Source organism: Periophthalmus magnuspinnatus, chromosome 3 (assembly GCF_009829125.3).
Source record: "Periophthalmus magnuspinnatus isolate fPerMag1 chromosome 3, fPerMag1.2.pri, whole genome shotgun sequence".
Classification (NCBI taxonomy): Eukaryota; Metazoa; Chordata; class Actinopteri; order Gobiiformes; family Gobiidae; genus Periophthalmus; species Periophthalmus magnuspinnatus.
Window position 1 is genome coordinate 18,378,962 of NC_047128.1, and position 17,792 is coordinate 18,396,753.

General features: G+C 39.4%; 1 protein-coding gene across 1 annotated transcript in view; it reads left to right on the plus strand.

Moving 5' to 3' along the window:
- Nucleotides 1–14,944, plus strand: part of LOC117393702 (CD151 antigen-like) — a 38,745-nt gene extending 23,801 nt beyond the window's left edge. The window contains exons 5-8 of the mRNA XM_033991697.2: nucleotides 5,459–5,563; nucleotides 6,818–6,976; nucleotides 10,995–11,081; nucleotides 12,205–14,944. Coding sequence (XP_033847588.1) covers nucleotides 5,459–5,563; nucleotides 6,818–6,976; nucleotides 10,995–11,081; nucleotides 12,205–12,264 — 411 coding nt within the window. The 3' untranslated portion in view covers nucleotides 12,265–14,944. The remainder of the gene's footprint in view (nucleotides 1–5,458; nucleotides 5,564–6,817; nucleotides 6,977–10,994; nucleotides 11,082–12,204) is intronic.
- The last annotated feature ends 2,848 nt before the right edge of the window (nucleotides 14,945–17,792 follow it).

Genomic DNA, 17,792 nt, shown 5'->3' on the forward strand with positions numbered 1-17,792 from the left:
GCAGGTGTATGGAAAGCAGTGCTCTTAACACAACCACAGGTACATGGAGTTTCTAGTGTAATATTCATGCTGCCTTTGTCATGTTGTGATGAGTTGGGAGAGTCTCATTCATAAAACACCGCTCCAGGAGACAGCTCTGTGATCCAGAGGCTTCTGTAGGCACAACAGAGCCTACTAGAGGATCTGAATTATATACTGCACTGTTACTGTATTAAATATTCATCCTGCCCAGCTATTTGTAATATTACACTCTATAGAGGACTGCTAACCGAGCCATGGAGTATTTCAATAATGATACACATCGTATTGTGTCGATCCAACAGAAATAAACATGTTTTTAATGGTTTATTGAGTGAGGTTTAAGTATCAGACAATTGTGAAATTACTTGAAATGATCTTACTAACATATTTTATTCTTTTATTTGGAAGTAGTTATTGTGACAGTTTTATTACACCCATAGCAAAGCATGTTACTAATATATTTTTATTCATCACTATTGCCAGCAGAGGGCACCAAATACCTATTCCATGGTTCTTTTTTTTTACATCAGTTTCCCAGTACACCTGCCACCTAACCCACTTTCAAAGCAAAAACATCGTAACATATTTAAAAAGAAATCAAATTTAGCTTCTCTACTTTTGATAATTGGACATTATAAAGCTAGCTTGTTTACTGTCCCCACACTTTTAACCTTTTGCTCTCTGTGCTGTTCAGTCTAATTAAAACACAAGGACCAGAAACAAGCAGACAAAAGTAGATGGTGGATCAGGTTCAAGGTATTACAGGAAATCAAAATGTACTTTAACAGCTGCCAACATGTTCATATGAGGTGAGGGTTAACCACTCTGCCAACTGTAGCTTTTTGACAGGAGCCTAGAGCAAAACAATGCTCTTGCTGCTGAAGCTATACAAAGATCTGAAGAAAGAAAAAAAACAAAACAACAAAAACAAAAAAAACAGCTGAATCCAACTATTTTATTACTCTTGGACCACAACTCACCAAGAAGAAAACCAATGAATGCAGAATAAACTAGATGAAATACAAAAATATTGTGACAAAAATACCTCACTTTGGCTGTTTTCTCATCAATAGTTGCTTCCCCCAGACATTAACTTCTTGTTGTGAAATCATAAATATGTTTTAAAGCAGATGGGATAACCTGGTATTGTTTTCTGTGACCTCCTTTGGACAATGTCTTCTTTAGAAACTACAGTGGAAATGATGTCCAGTTTTAGACCTGGTTTAGCCCTAGATTAGACCTGGCATAGTCCAGTTATAAACTTGATTTAGATCCGGTAGTACTTGGAAAGCCAAATCTTTTCTTTGTGGTACTTGATGTGAAACGTTTGAGAGTCACTGCATTAGATCACAGATGACATTTTGCTGTGGAAATTCACTACAAAACAATGATGTCTCACTCCCAAAGTTATATTGTCCAATCATAGTATTGTGTTTGATTACCTAGACTACTTTTACATTGAGTTACATTAAATTACTGTGAAAAAAACATGACACATAATTACAAACAACTTTATTTTTGTTGTACTGCTTGTTATGCAGTATTTTCTGTCTAATTACAGATGAAAAATCACACATGCCTCATTGCAAGAGCTGTGTTTTCTTTATTGTTACTAATACTATGCAGTTCAAAGCCAAAATTGCATGAAGCATGTATTCCTTTTAATTTAAGAAGGTAACTGTATTCTGAATACCACCCAATGAAAAAGTAACTGCACTAGAATACAGGTACTCAAAATTGGTATTCTGAATGTATTTCCGGTACATGTATTCAGTTGCTTCCCAACACTGAGAACAGTACATAATGTGGACATCTTAAATTAGTGCCATTCTGTGCCCTCATCTGTCAGAACGTGCTATTTTACCTCAGTACTTGATTTATGTTGATACATTTGCTGAGGCCACCCAATGCCAACTGGCACAGGCTGGCATCACATTGGCACAGAACACCTAGACTTTGTCTGTTGAAGGTGTTATATGGACCCATTGTTTTGTTCCTGCAAAAGACAAGTGTAGTTTTTGCTATTTCAGGTGTTTTTAGACTTCTTTCAAAAGGTTTAGGAGTTTGTTCCCTTTTATTTTCATGTATTTTTGGCAAGTAGAATTGGAAAATGGTTATGTTTGCTCCTCATACTTTCCCAGCTGCATATAATTTACACCTGAGGAAGCCTCAGAAACCAAAAGAATCGAAAATCTGATACTAATCGATACTAAAACTAGTATCGAAAATAGATACTCAATTTACTAGAATACTAGAAGAGTATTTTTTAACTTTATCAACATCAGTATAGAACCATGTGGTAATTTAAGAGAATAGAATGTAATTTTCAGCACAAAATGATTAAGTGTTTTTTTTTTTTTTTTGTTTTTTTGTTTTTGGCATCAAAATTAGTATCAAGCATCAGGCCTTTTCCTTATTATCGAAAATTATGAGCTTTGGAAATGTGAACAGCCTAATAATGCAGCATTACTCAGATATGTGTCAATGAAACAAAATGCAACACCAGGTATGTTTTCATACCCTTGGGCAGCAAGATGGATTCTCACAATATTTGTGAGTTTACAAACTCACGAGAATCCATCTTGGGGTGCCCCCGCTGGTGCGATAGGGCCATGGATCTATTAAAATAACTGGATAGGGTATTGCTAGCTTAGAGCTGTCTCGAGTTGGATTAGTGGCCACTCAATAGTACTACAACGAAAAAATCCCTCCTGCCCAGAAAGGAATTTTCTCATAGAGCACAATGTAGTCGCAAACTGCTCGCGTTCGGCTGACAGCAGTTTCACAAAAGTCAGTTTTTACCTATTTTCTGATCATAAACTTTTTCAGAGCTCAAAATCTGCCACAAAATTTGTGTTTTGTCTTAAAGTATATATTTTTTTGTTAGCTGTGGCTCTAGCTAAGCTCAAGCTCTAATTGTTTAGGTGTGACATGAATGAGCATCGAGCGATGTGAACGAGCTGCAGGTTTAGAACATGGTACAGAAGTGCCCTAGGAGCATAAACATTATAGCTTATAATTTATTTACTATTCTATTCTGTCACTTAATGTCTCATGGGGGGTAACTCAACTCCACATGGTCGATGCGCAGGACCGGATCTACCTGGCCGCTAAAGGCTAAACTCATGGCCTATTAACTTCAATGGCTATGGATAAGTCCTGACAGGGGGTCGAAGGCGAAGTGCTCATGTGATGGTGACACCCACAGATGTACTTCAGCCTATTTTGGCATCCATATGGACTATTTTGTTTGTGAAAAACTTGCAGAAGGTGAGAACTTTGAGCATTTGTGGACAGGGAAGATGTCTGTGCTTTTCACTCCAGTGGATGTAACAAAAGTTGGATTTTCCATTTTGTTCTGCTGTTACGTTTCAACCACTCAGATTCAAAGTCGTCATGACGTTCCGTGTTTTCCGATTGCTTTCGGTGAGAATCATCCCAGATATGAGGAACTCGATTCAGAATGACACACATGTTTTCAGTGAGATAACATGACAAGGTTATCACTCACAAGAGTCAATTTTGCGCAATGTAGGACCTTTAATTTTACACCCACACACCCACTTTTTGTGTGATGCTTAAACTTCAACCAAGACATTATTGGCGCGTTTTAGAACAGTTCTGATGGATTTTCATAATATCATCTGCAGAATGATGAAAATTGAGATATAAATTGTTGTCAGTGTGACCCGTCCCTCCATCTGCTGGAAGGACGTCTTCATATTCTAGACTCTAGAAAGCTCCAGCCATGTGTCAGTGTCTAATGTGATGCATAGCCACATCTGCTGTTGATTGCAGACCAAAGCCTCATTCGTTTGTTTCACGGGCCCACTATAATACAAATTACACCTCCATTATTTTTTCATCTGGTTACATAACGCTCGCTCCCTCCTTCACCTGATGCACCACTGTTTGTGCGCTGTCAACAGGTCCATTCACACTCCTCCTTCTCGCCATCTCTTTCCTCCTTTTCCATTTTTTGCTCTTTTCTCTTTCTGTCTTCCTCGTCTCATTCTCTCATTCCCCTTTTCTCATAATTTCTCTTTCTCATTCTCACTCTTGCACTAATTATTTTTCACTCTTTCTCATTCTCTCCCTCTTTTTCTCTTTTATTCCTTTTTCTCATTCTCTCTCGCATTCTCGCTTCCTCTCATTCTTTCCCTCTCCTTTTCTCTTTCTGTCATTCTCTCTCTCCCTCTATCCTCCTCCTGTCCTCAGCCCCTGCTCTTTCTAATCATGCCATCCCCTGATATCTCCTTCACGCTTTGATTTGCCGCCGCGCGCTCCCAGCTGGCCCGTTGCCATGGAAACTGAGCCCCAGGACCGGCTCCTCCAGTGCGCTGTCTGCCGCTGCTCCGGGAATAGGCACGGCGATGCGACCGTCTCAGTGGCTGTGGGGTTGGTGCTACAGACACTTTCTAGGGCTGCCAGGGAAAAACAAGGCAACTCACCATTCTGCATATTAAGGCATTCACAACTACTTTTGGATACCATAGTTTGGGGAGTTCATGTTTCATAGGTAAAAATATGTGGGAATACGGGTTGGCGATATTGACAAAATAATTTTATACTTTTTTGGTGATCCCAGTTTATAATGTTATGACACGCCAAAATGTGCAGAAATGTCTTGGTTGAGATTTGATCCTCAAAAAATAAATGTAGTGCAAAATTAAACACAAACATGCAGAAAAACTTAATATTTATACTCTTGTTTGGGTGATTACGCCTCACATTTCTATTCAATGGCAGGAAAGGGACTATATGTAAGATTTTTATAAAAAATTTCATAAACATAATCCATCTTTTTAAATGTGAGCCAGATATGATCTGAAATCAAATATAGTTTTTACTGATGATTGAGTGTTCTGCTTTCTGATTGGATGATCATTCATCAAAGTGCTTTGCATCAAGGAACCACTCACCCTTTCAAACAGACACTGAGGGTGAGATGGGTTATGGATGTATGTGTACACTGGTGTAAGTGTCTTGCCCAAGGACACAACAACAGTGTTACTCTGTGGGAGCTAGAATTGCACCGCCAACCTGTGGGTCAGTGGATCTGACTACTCTACCAATGATGTTTTTTTGCTGGGAGGGCATTCGAACCACTTTTGGATCAATGGACAAATATTCTATCAACTGAGCTACTGTCACCACATGCGTCTCTCATTTGGGTTGCTAGTTAAAATGCTGAAATCCACTTCATTTAAACCTAAAAGAACTCTGATCTGAATCATTGTGATGATTCAGATTATAGAGTGATCTAAATCTCAGCACATGCAGCCAGTCATATGAGCTCAGGCTACATACAGTTCCTTTTTAAAGAAGTGTGTGCAGACATTTACATATGATCACTGGTTGTGTTGTTTATTTCTACTGGTACAATCAAATCTGTAGTGTCTTGACATTGCAACTTGTGTTTTGTTTTGTTTTTTAGCTGAACGAGGAGCTGAAGCAGAGCCTAAGGGACACCATGATCCAGAAGTATGAGAGGACCAACCAAGAGCACATCACCAGAGCTGTGGACAAGCTGCAACAAGAGGTGAGCTATAGACAAACCTTAGCTCCAGCAGGAAGGACAAAATATACACTGCTACATCTTCATATATTTGTTTCTTTATTTTTAAAAGAGACATGCAAAATTTACTGTTAAGAAATGTGATGTTAAGCTATTGTTCTCTTTTCTTTGACCCACTCAGTTTTTAGTGGTCCAAGTGTGTTTGAGTAATCTTTATTCTCTTGTGTTGAAGAAGTCGTTAAGGAAATTAATTTTTCTCTAGCCCCCATACGCGCCCACTGCTCTGTACTTAGCCTTACTTAGCCATTATTGCACAAATCTTTAAAAAATCAGCTACTTGCTGCCTTGCACTGCAGCTATCCATAGTTGGCCATCAGCATGGACTGGCAGAGAAATACTTTGTTGTGATGATGTTTTTAGGGGTTAGATTGTTTCTTTCATCATGATGTAGTTGTATAAATTAAATTATAAATTAATTATCTACCTGTGTCATAGATTATAACGATGCTGTTCAAAAAAACACAATATGTCTATCTTTCACATTTTACAAATTAAAAACACTTATCTGCTTTTTTTTAACAAGGTTGCAGTATGAATGATGGACATGTGATCCAGTTAGTTGTGCACCTCTGATCCAGAACAGTGCTCAGTATTTTTGTATACCTGTCCCAATCACTGTCACGTGCCTCACATGCGTCAGTGCTGCTGCTGGGAGCTCTTATCCCATCAGATTAGGGACTTTAGTGATGGGCCCTGGCAGAATGGACCCAATCCCACTCCTTTTGACTCCGCTAAGTATGATGGACTGGCGTGCTCCTGCTGCTGCACCCTCCGCTGCACTCTTCACAGCACCCTCCACTCCACCCTCCGCTCCACCCACCGCTCCACCCACCACTCCACCCACCACCCCTTCCACCACCCCATCTGTAATAAGACCTGGATAAGATACTCGCTCGCTGTCCTGATGCAAATTTGATTAGTGGCCGCTCCAGGTACTGCAATTCCTGCCCAGAAAGTATTGTCCCATCAAGCATAATGTATTTTTTTTTTTTAGGAAATCAAATCAGTCATAGTACTGTCTTTTATATTACAATGTGGTGTAATATCTGTGTAATCTGAGTCATCCAGGTATGTTCCATAGTGGTACATGGGCATATACTAGTCTCAGAAAAGTCCCTCAAACCTAAATTTCTTTCAGTCTGTAGCTGGAACATTCTGTGCTTACTGCATTGAAAAGTTCTGATATAGCATATTTGAAATGTAAATGTTTGTGTCCAGTTCAAGTGCTGTGGGAGTAACAGTTCTGCGGACTGGGCAGCCAGCGAGTGGATCCGCTCCCAGGCTGGGAAGGGCAGGCTGGTGCCGGACAGCTGCTGTAAGACCCCCACGCCCATGTGCGGAGAGAGAGACCACCCCTCTAACATCTACAAGGTGGAGGTGAGACTGACCTGCAGCACTCCTCACATTTTGCCATGAATATGTTAGGTTTTACAAAGTTATCATACACTTTAAGTTGATTCCGGACATCTCTGGTTAGACTACACATAACACAACATAATTATTTAAGATTTTACTAAAAAGTATTTTTTTCTAGTTTTTAAGTTTCAGTGAAGTTTCTGATTTTACTTCCTGGTTGGACATGGGCAGCAGATGTGACATACATAATTCCAGAACTACAGCGTACAGTGGGGTAAAAAAGTTTTTAGTCGGCCACCAATTGTGCAAATTCTCCCAATTAAGATAAGAGAGGCCTATAATTTTTATCATGGGTACACTTCAACTATGAGAGACAGAATGAGAAAAAAATCCAGAAAATCACATTGTCTGATTTTTAAAGAATTTATTTGCAAATTATGGTGGAAAATAAGTATTTGGTCAGTAACAAAAGTTAATCTCAATACTTTGTTATATACCCTTTGTTGGCAATGACAGAGGTCAAATGTTTTCTGTAAGTCTCCACAAGGTTTTCACACACTGTTGCTTTTACTTTGGCCCATTCTTCCATGCAGATCTCCTCTAGAACAGTGATGTTTTGGGGCTGTCGCTGGGCAACATGGACTTTTAACTCCCACCAAAGATTTTCTATGAGGTTGAGATCTGGAGACTGGCTAGGCCACTGCAGGACCTTGAAATGCTTCTTACGAAGCCACTCCTTCATTGCCCAGACAGTGTGTTTGGGATCATTGTCATGCTGAAAGACCCAGCTACGTTTCATCTTCAATGCCCTTACTGATGGAAGGAGGTTTTCAATCAAAATCTCACGATACAGGGCCCCATTCATTCTTTCCTTTACACGGATCAGTCGTCCTGGTCCCTTTGCAGAAAAACAGCCCCAAAGCATGATGTTTCCACCCCATGCTTCATAGTAGGAATGGTGTTCTTTTGATGCAACTCAGCATTCTTTCTTCTCCAAACACAAGTTGAGTTTTTACCAAAAAGTTCTATTTTGGTTTCATCTGACCATATGACAATCTCCCAGTCCTCTTCTGGATCATCCAAATGCTCTCTAGCAAACTTCAGACGGGCCTAGACATGTACTGGGTTAAGCAGGGGGACATTCTGGGACTGCAGCATTTGAGTCCCTGGCGGTGTAGTGTGTTACTGATGGTTCTTACTTTGGTCCCAACTCTCTGTAGCTTATTCACTCGGTTCTGGGTTTTTTGCTCACCATTCTTGTGATCATTTTGACCCCATGCAGTGAGATCTTGCGTGAAGCCCCAGATCAAGGGAGATTATCAGTGGTCTTGTATGTCTTCCATTTTTCTAATAATTGCTCCCACAGTTGATTTCTTCACACTAAGCTGCTTAACTATTGCAGATTCAGTCTTCCCAGACTGATGCAGGTCTACAGTTTTGTTTCTGGTATTTTGACAGATCTTTGGTCGTGGCCATAGTGGAGTTTGGAGTCTGACTGTTTGAGGTTGTGGACAGGTGTCTTTTATACTGATAACAAGTTCAAAATGAATAGTGGTAACGAGTAGAGGACAGAGGAGCCTCTTAAAGAAGAAGTTACAGGTCTGTGAAAGCCAGAAATCTTGCTTGTTTGTAGATGACCAAATACTTATTTTACTGAGGAATTTCAGTTAATTTATAAAAAATCCTACAATGTGATTTCCTGGATTCTTTCCCCCCATTAGTGTACCTATGATGAAAATTACAGGCGCCTCTCATCTTTTTAAGTGGGAGAACTTGCATTATTGGTGGATGACTAAATTGTTTTTGCCCCAGTGTAAATAAGAGTCAAAACAAAAATCTAAATGATGCAATAGTTGTGATTAGACTAATAAAAATAAATACCAACACATTAATTTTGTTAAATGAACTGCCAGAAAAATGTGTTCCTTGGATGTGAATTGTCTCTGAATTTTGGATGGAGTTTTCGATATTGATGACACGTTGAGAGGAACCAGCTGAGGTGGCTCGGGCATCTGCTCAGGATGCCTCCTGGACGCCTCCCTAGGGAGGTGTTCTGGGCATGTCCCACCGGGAGGAGGCCCCGGGGAAGACCCAGGACACGCTGGAGGGACTATGTCTCTCGGCTGGCCTGGGAACGCCTTGGGGTCCCACCGGAGGAGCTGGAGGACGTGTCCGGGGTGAGGGAAGTCTGGGAGTCCCTGCTTAGACTGCTGCCCCCGCGACCCGGCCCCGGATAAGCGGAAGAAAATGGATGGATGGATGGATGGATGACATGGGTAGAGGGATTCTGTTTTAGGACTGGGCACTACTTCCTGTTTTATACTTTTCCTATCAACTTTTTTTTTCCACAACTGATGTAAAACTATAATATTTACCCCGGGTACTATCCCACCAAACCAAGTCATAATTAGAAATTAAAGCTGAAAGCGGCGATGATGGCCCTCACCGAGCCGGTCGATCCTGTACCCCCATGTGAGACTTTTCGTGCATGTTCAGGGGGTGAAAAATGCCATCGTTTTGGCAGAAAAACGAAAAACAATGTTAATATGCAGTGTGGCCCTGGCTCCATATGAGAGGGGTCTGTGGCTTTGCACCGGCAACCTCCTGCATAATACAGGTATGGTGCAATAGACTTTTTTTTGCCCCTTTTGAGGCCCACAGTTATCTCCCGAAGTTTCACGGCAATCGGAGAATGTTGTGTCTTTTACGTGAATTGTAGGGGGCGCTATTGTGTGTAGTGGCCATGTGCTTTTTTTTAAAGTTTTGTTCCTCTTTGGATTCTGCACCCATGGTAACATTTTGAGCTCTCTCTGGCACTACCTATTTGTGTCAAACATTTTTCAATGATTTTTTTTGGAGTCTTTGCACCACTGGTGGCCAACCGTGGAAAATGACCCATGTCTGTCATATCATTTTTTGGTCCGTGTCATGCACCAAATTTAATTCCCAAATTTCGTCTGAATAATGTTGACGTTCCATGTCTATGATGGGGGCGCTATAGTGTTCATTTTGATTAAAATTAATATTGCATTCCATTCATGACATAATTCCGCACATGTGATGTGAATATGAGCTCTGTAGGCCAATGCCAAAAAAACAGGAAATGAACGACGGCGGTGTGTGGGCGAACGGTGTGGAATTTGGAGAAAATGTGGATGTTTTATGAAACAATCATGAGTGGCGAGGGCCAATAAGCAACCGAGGAAGAACAATGCCCCTCACCATCATTTTGTGAGTGGCGAGGGCCAAAAAGTGGGTAAAATACCTGAAGTTTGAATGTAAAAATAGGCCATAATACATTCTGAAGCTTTTAAGTCCCGGTGAACATGACACAAAAAGAGAACTAAAGTCTGGCTTAATGAAACTGAAACAGATCAAAAACTGAAGAAAGAAAATACATCCAAATTAATCCAAATAAAAAATCTAAATATATTTCCTTCATTTGTGCAGTTTGTTTTTGCAGTGAAAATATTCAAAGTATATGTTAAAGCCAGTATGTCAAAATAATCTAAACTTGGTGTGCATTTTGTGCCTGCTAGAACATCCACAGATTTCTAAAAAGAATATTTATTGATTGAAGAACAACAAAAAAACCAAAAAAAAACAACCATATAAACATAAAATTGCTTGAGTTGGCCATCAACTGCGATATCAGCAAAAACGCTGAGTCTGCATTTTGGAATTTTCAATCCAAGATGGCTGACTTCCGGTGTGTCGGGGGCCCTACAGGGCGTAGGGCCTATATGGTCATATGCGCTTTAACTAATAAATGTGGTTGTGGTGTCTTTCTACACAGATTCTAACAAAGTGTGTGTGAAACAATCCTTTTCTCACACATTAATAGAAAAGTTGAACCTTGAATCAATTACAATTGAATGAGCTAAGACTATCTGCCTCAGAAAGGATCAATAGTCCACTGCTCTGCACACGGCACTAATATGCCTCTGTCTGATTATACACAGTGGCAAGAACTCTAGACAGTTCTACTCCATTCTTTACATTTTCTTTCATACAAGTATGTATTTTGTTCCTTTTTTAGGGTGGGTGCATCACCAAACTGGAGAAGTTTATCCTGGAGCATCTGAAGATCATCGGAGCAGTGGGCATTGGCATAGCATGTGTACAGGTGAGCACAGAACTAAGGCTGTAGACCGATAGTCGTTTAGTCTATTAATTAGTTGATGTAGTCTTAGTCAACTAATTATTTTGTTTAGTAATAAACAAAACACCTTTTCCTAGTACTTTTCTACGGGGGCTTTTGACACGTCCCCTTTTTAGTCAAGTAATTGATTCGCATGACATGTTTTTAGTCGACCAAGAATTTTAGTCAACTACAACTTTACACAGAACACCGTTTGTGCAAAATCGAATTTTTGGAATATTTCTACCGTGTTATAACTAGCTCCCTCGTCACAAACATGCTTGAAGAGGTCTGCATATTTGAATATTTAACAATCTGTCCCGGGTCCTATTCGAACCCTCTCAACGCCTCACTGAGACTGCACCCGGTCCATCTGTGACTCATGTTTTGGACCAGTTTAGTTGCAATGTCACACTCTCACAAGAACCGGAGGCTCTGCTGTGTTGTTGCGGTCACCACCTTTGAAGCCGCATGCACAAGACCACATGTTCACGCGTTAACTATTTACTTATTAAGAGAAAAAGCTTGCGGTCGGCTCTGGCAAAAATGGAATTCAACAGATTTGATCTGGAGCTCCGCAGTACCGCTGGCACCACCGCACTGCATGGCGTGCTATCTAAGCTCTCGTATTTTGTACTTGTATGGAATACTTGTGGCCACTGGCCACGTGCGGTCTGAGCCCAGGATTACACTTAGCAATACACTCCTATCCAAAGCTCAGCCCACAAACCAACGTCACCCATGCTCTTGCACGGCCATTTTATAAATATACAAAAGCAGGATACAAAACAATACACTACAACTTCACAAACCTGATGCAGCTTGCAGTAGTTTCATTGCACGCTGATTATGTTGTGATGGTGCTCTGCAGGAGGAGTGACAGTGCGGAGAGCAAAGGGACTCAGAGCGCCATAAACAAGCGTGAAAGTTATTAAACATGTTGATATGGTGTTTTTGGTGACTATAGCATTTTCAAAAAGATATCATGGTTATAGTTAAATATGTTTGGGGTAGCAGTTCATACCTCATAGAAGTGCATTAAGTCCTCTTTAAACATAAACATTTAAAACTTAAACCTGTTTGTCTAACACATATCCCCCATGTGCAGGTGGTCGGGATGGTGTTCACGTGCTGCCTGTACAAGAGCCTGAAGGTTGAGCCGTACTAGCAGAGCAGTCCTGTCTCTCCTTTAGCTCATAGTTTTAGTTTGAGCAGATTCACACAGGAGCTGGAGAGGAGTAATTAGACTTTCACCGTGCAGGCATCTTTATCTGTGTGCACTGTGAGACAAAACCACCTTGGGACCATTGGGACTCAAGGCACTATTCAAACCACTCTCCATCATGTACATGTCTTTGATTAGCATGATATTGACCAACTTTTAAAGAGCCTGGACCTGATTTTAATTTCTTCTGATAGAGATAAATGGCTTTTTCTTTTATGCAGTGTATTGTATAGGGTTGTCAAATGTATTGGAACTCAGATACTAATCGATTATTAAAACTAGTATCGAAATGTGGTACTTTATTTGAAGTATCATTATTAAAAAAGTCACATTTAGAGAACAGAAATAAACCTTTCCTGAAATGGCTTTAGAATTATCATGAGCTGTAATGGAATCAGTATAAGACCACACAGACTAGTATACATGGACCCATGGACCACTATGGAACCTACTTGGACAACTGAGGAATTACATAGATAAGGCGATAAGGTGATATGAAATAAAGTACTACCATTTAATGCTGAAAGTCACATTATTTTCTCTAAATAAAGAGCATTGAAATCGAGTTTAAAATTTTAGTATTGTTACAACACCAATTGAGAACAAAAATTAGACTGACCAATGTATTGGCTATGACCATTTTGGTGGGTAATAACTAATAGAGAAACTAATGACAGGGTGGTTCATTTTCATCCCATCAGGCCTATTGTTTTCTAGGAATCATGGGGAGCAACTGCTGGACACTATGCCAGACAGTTGAAGTTCTGTTACGGTGCATTTTTAAGAGTGAAAAACAACTCTTTGTCATGTAGTTGTTTCTGTGTCATGGCAGAAAAGACTATCTGGGCGGGGTTACAGTTCACACTCAAACATGTTCCTCACTCATGGTTTAAAAACAGGTACAGGCCCCTTTAATAAGAGAGGAGCAAACTTACATTTTGTTCATCTACTAACCTGCTGTACATACATTTTTACTGTAGTAAGCAATATGTTAAGCAGAGGCCTTTAACTGTGGAGCGTTTGTTTATTTGAAATCAGCTATGGATCAAAACTGCAGATTGTATTTACTTGACTAAATATATTTTGGTTACTTACTTTTACAACTGTCTCGAACTATGCAATAATTATGTAATCGATTAGCGCTGGGGCTGATAATTGAATGGAAGCAGCCAGTTGCTCAGTATATGTGCACTGTGTAACTTTTCTGAAATGTTCCACAGTATGGCATTAAATGTATATATGTTCCATGTATTCAATTATAGGTGTTTTATTGCACACACAAAAAAGTTTTCACAGATCTGAGCAGTATGAGATAATGGGGCTACTGTGGAATATTTTAGGCAAAGCAATAACATTTTTATGGAGACAAGCAGATGGCAGACATCCTTATCAGAAAAGTTACATAGTGTACTTTTAGCAGATGTTCTACTGGTTACAGATAATGAAATGTGTATTAGAGTTGCCTTGCTGATCTGTATAAAGCCAGATTTCAAGTGGATTCTCAGTGTTACCTTGAAGCCTTCAGATCTGTTACTGTGGTTTAAACGAGGTGCTTTCTTAGCATTTTGACCTCAAGTGTCTTCTTAATCCTCAAAGTGCATGTGACAGGTTAGACTACTTCTTTCACTAAAACATAGTTAACATGATTATATTTAAGATTTTTTTTTTCTTTAAAAAAAAAAGAAGTGTACTTCCTGGTTGGACACAGGCAGCTGTTATGACATATGTAGAGGGTTTCATTGCCAAATCGGGAAAGGTTTCAAAACAGGCTTAGTTTTTCAAATTGCGCATGCCCAGATACTTTGGAGCAAGCACAGAAGTTGCTATAGTAACTACTTTGGACAAATTAAATTTGATTGAACAAATCTCAAAAATTCACTCTTGGAATATACCGGTAATCTGTTTTACTGATAAATACTTGCTCAAAATCTGTGGAAATTATGTATTTAAACTGTTAATAAAGGTTACAAAACAGAGCTGAGCTGAGTTAAGTCTGACTGCCTAAGGAAAACAATTGTTAAAATTGTTAGCTAAACTTCCTTGCATGTAAATTGCTCTTGCATTTTGGATGGATTTTTCAGTATTGATGACAGAGGTAGAGGGGATTCCGTATCAGAACTCACCGCCGCTTCCTGTATTTTTGTGCTTTTCTTTTTAACTTTTTTCCACAAACTGCCACTTAACTGATGTAAAACTATGATAAATATTTACTACAGGTACTATCCCACCAAACCAGGTCATAATGAGAAAAACATGAAAACCTGTCATATGCACTTAAATCATGCAGCTCCTTGTTGGTCCCTGGCTCCATAACTGCCGTCAGCCTGAGCTCTGAGACTGAAGTTTGAGTTGTATAAATCGTGTAAGCAGCGCCACTGTTCTGTACCTCCATACGCCAAAGTACTACTGTATCTCTACGCCTTATCTACTGACTTTTTACATTGTTAAATGAAGATTTTGTTTTGCTTTTCTATTACTTTATATATATGTAAGTGTATTATTTAACTACATATTACTGTAGTGAATGTGTCTGTTTTCTTGTGCCTGAAAAAGACCACTACTGTATCTGAATCCACTGTATTTGTATATGTAGGTTTTGATTTATTAAACATTCCACAAAGATTCATTGGCTCTGTGCAGTTGTTTTTTACCTTTACAAGTAGGGTTGTCAAAAGAATTGAAAATCAGGTACTAATCAATACTAAAACTAGTATCAAAACTGGATACTCATTTGAACAAGTATCGATATAAAAAAGTCATGTTCACGGGACAGAAATGAACCTTCCTTGAATAGCAGATCTTGAGCTGTGTCAGAACCACATAGACTAGTATATGCCCATGGACCACTATGAAACATACCTGGACTGCTCCGGGATTACTGGTACACAGATATAAGGCCACATTGTAAACGGAAGTACTATCGAGTTTGAAATTTTAGTATCGTGAAACACTATTTTAATTTATTGAATAGCACTTGTAAATAAAGTGCAAGTTGGCCTATTAGTATTATTAAGTAAAACAAAGATTTATGTAGGCTAGTTTTATAGTGTGTTGTTAAATATTCCAAGTGTTATTTTGGAATGGATGATTGAATTAAGGAAATACTAAAAAACAAACAAAAAACTGGCTGGACAATTAGTCAAATTTGCATCAAAATTGTCATTTCTAATGATCAGCTTGGGTCTTTGGAGAGGAGGGGTCTACAGCCAATCTGTCAGTAACCACATGTAGTTCACACTTTAGAGAGGGAAGTTTGTAGCACTTTAAACTAACACAGCAAACACCTCATTAGTCTAAATATATATATTTCCTGTGCTTTCTAACATGTTACAGCATTGTTCCCTCATCAAAAATATATCTGAAGAGGTTTTAGATCATCCATGCATGTTTGAGTAATTTAGTGATCTCTCTGGGCCCTATTTGAACCCTCCTTACCCTGTGCCCATTTTTTCCCCATGTATTTTAACACAATTTGCCTTGCCCCAACATATGTCCACTATGTAATCATAGAGTGTTTATTGTTTTATAAGCAGGAATTACACTGTTAGTATCCTATTTCTTGTTAGCATTACTGTAATATCAAAACTCTGCTCTGGCCTCTGAAAGTTGTGGAAAGTGCTTATAAATTCATCGTGGTGAATAATTTGGATGCTCAGAATGCATAAGGTGAACCAGTTGTTTTTCACGTTTTTAAGAGTTAAGTTAAATATTCACCAAAACTAATTAAACAATCCTAATTATTTATCATAATTCATCTCCTTTAATGTGTCATCAGCTCATTAAGTCACATGCACAAAAGGCCCTCTCTGATGCCATGTTGTGACCAGTGGCCCGTGACTTTCTCGGGAGCTTACTGGTACATTAGCATATTAGCATCCTGCCACTCTCCCAACGCTTTTTTAACGCACCACGATAGAAGGGGCAGCAGTAGCTCAGTAGGCAGAGCGCTCGTCCTCTGAGCCAAAGGTCGGTAGCTCTCAACATGAACATTGCGGTTAGAGCTGCGAGATCCACTAACCCACAGGTTGGCGGTGCGATCCCAGCTTCCGTAGATGAACCCTGCTGATGTGTCCTTGGGCAAGACACCTGTAACCCCCCCTTTACTCCAGTGTCCGTGTACCTCGGTGTACAAATGTGTGTGCGGTTCCGTGATGTAAAGCGCTGAACCATTTACCCGTTACCATTACACACATACATAAACCATATACTCCACACCATACAAACAGCTTCTAATTGGACTTACTCATCAATGTTATGTTTACATCCTGAATTATCTAACCAGGGAGGTGCAAGTACCATGTTCAGACACCAGGGCGCAGTGGTTACAAGCGTTTTGATGTGGGATGGAGAGAGCAAAAATACCTGGAGGATCTTGAGGATTGAGGGAAGAACAAGAACATTCAAAATGGGAAATAATTGTGACGGCTTTATTTGTACCGAGATCTCATCGGAGCGTGGATTTTGAGCGCGTGCAGGAGAAAACGGGGAGAGGGGAGGTGGGTAAGGGGGGTAAGGGGGGAGGGAGGCACTAATTGGGATCCAGTGGGAATGATGGAGATGTGTTTATCATGGGGGCTTTTTCAGAGGAGTAAGAACAAGGGAGGAGCAGACATTGTTATTAACTTATTTTGCAGTGATGAGGAGAACTCAAATTAAACCAAAAGTGGCTGGTAGTAGTTAAAATTGTACTCAATTAAGAGAAACATTACTTTAGAATAATATTACTCAAGTAGAAGTACAGATGTAGTGGTCCAGGAATTTACTCGAGTAATTATATGTGACATTGGATTTATATTTTGTTTGTAGATTGTCAAAAGTATCAAAAAGATACTAATTGATACTAAAACCAATATCCAAAATAGATACAATTTAAGTATTGATACTGAAAAAAACAAACAGACAAAATTTGACTTTCCAGTTTTAGAGTAATCTTTAAATTTATCAACACCAGTAAACTATAGAACAACATGGTAATTCTAAGAAATGATTGTAATTTTGCACTTGGAACATTATCTTGTCTTAAGTGTTTTTTTCCGTCATTGTGGTATTAAAATTTGTATAGAGTATTTTTTCTTAGTATCAAAATCAAGTCTAAATACTGAAATTTTAGTGATGCAACAACATTATTTTGAAGTTCTTGTAAATGGAAGCATAACACATTGGAAATGCTAGATTTTGTGCATCATTTAAAGCAGTGGTCCCCAACCACCGGGCCGTGGACCGGTACCGGTCCGTGGATCAATTGGTACCGGGCCACCGGCCGTCCAAGAAATAATTAATTATTTCCGTTGTATTTATTATCTGAGTCTGAACAATCGTTTATTTTGAAAAATCTTTTATTTTGAAAAATGACCGGATTCTCTCAGTTACATTTCCGTCACTTGAGCGCCGACAACTTAACCCACAAATTAGCAAAATGAGTAAAAAACAGACGTCTTTGGAAAGTTTCTTTTCGAAGTGGAAAAGGCCCA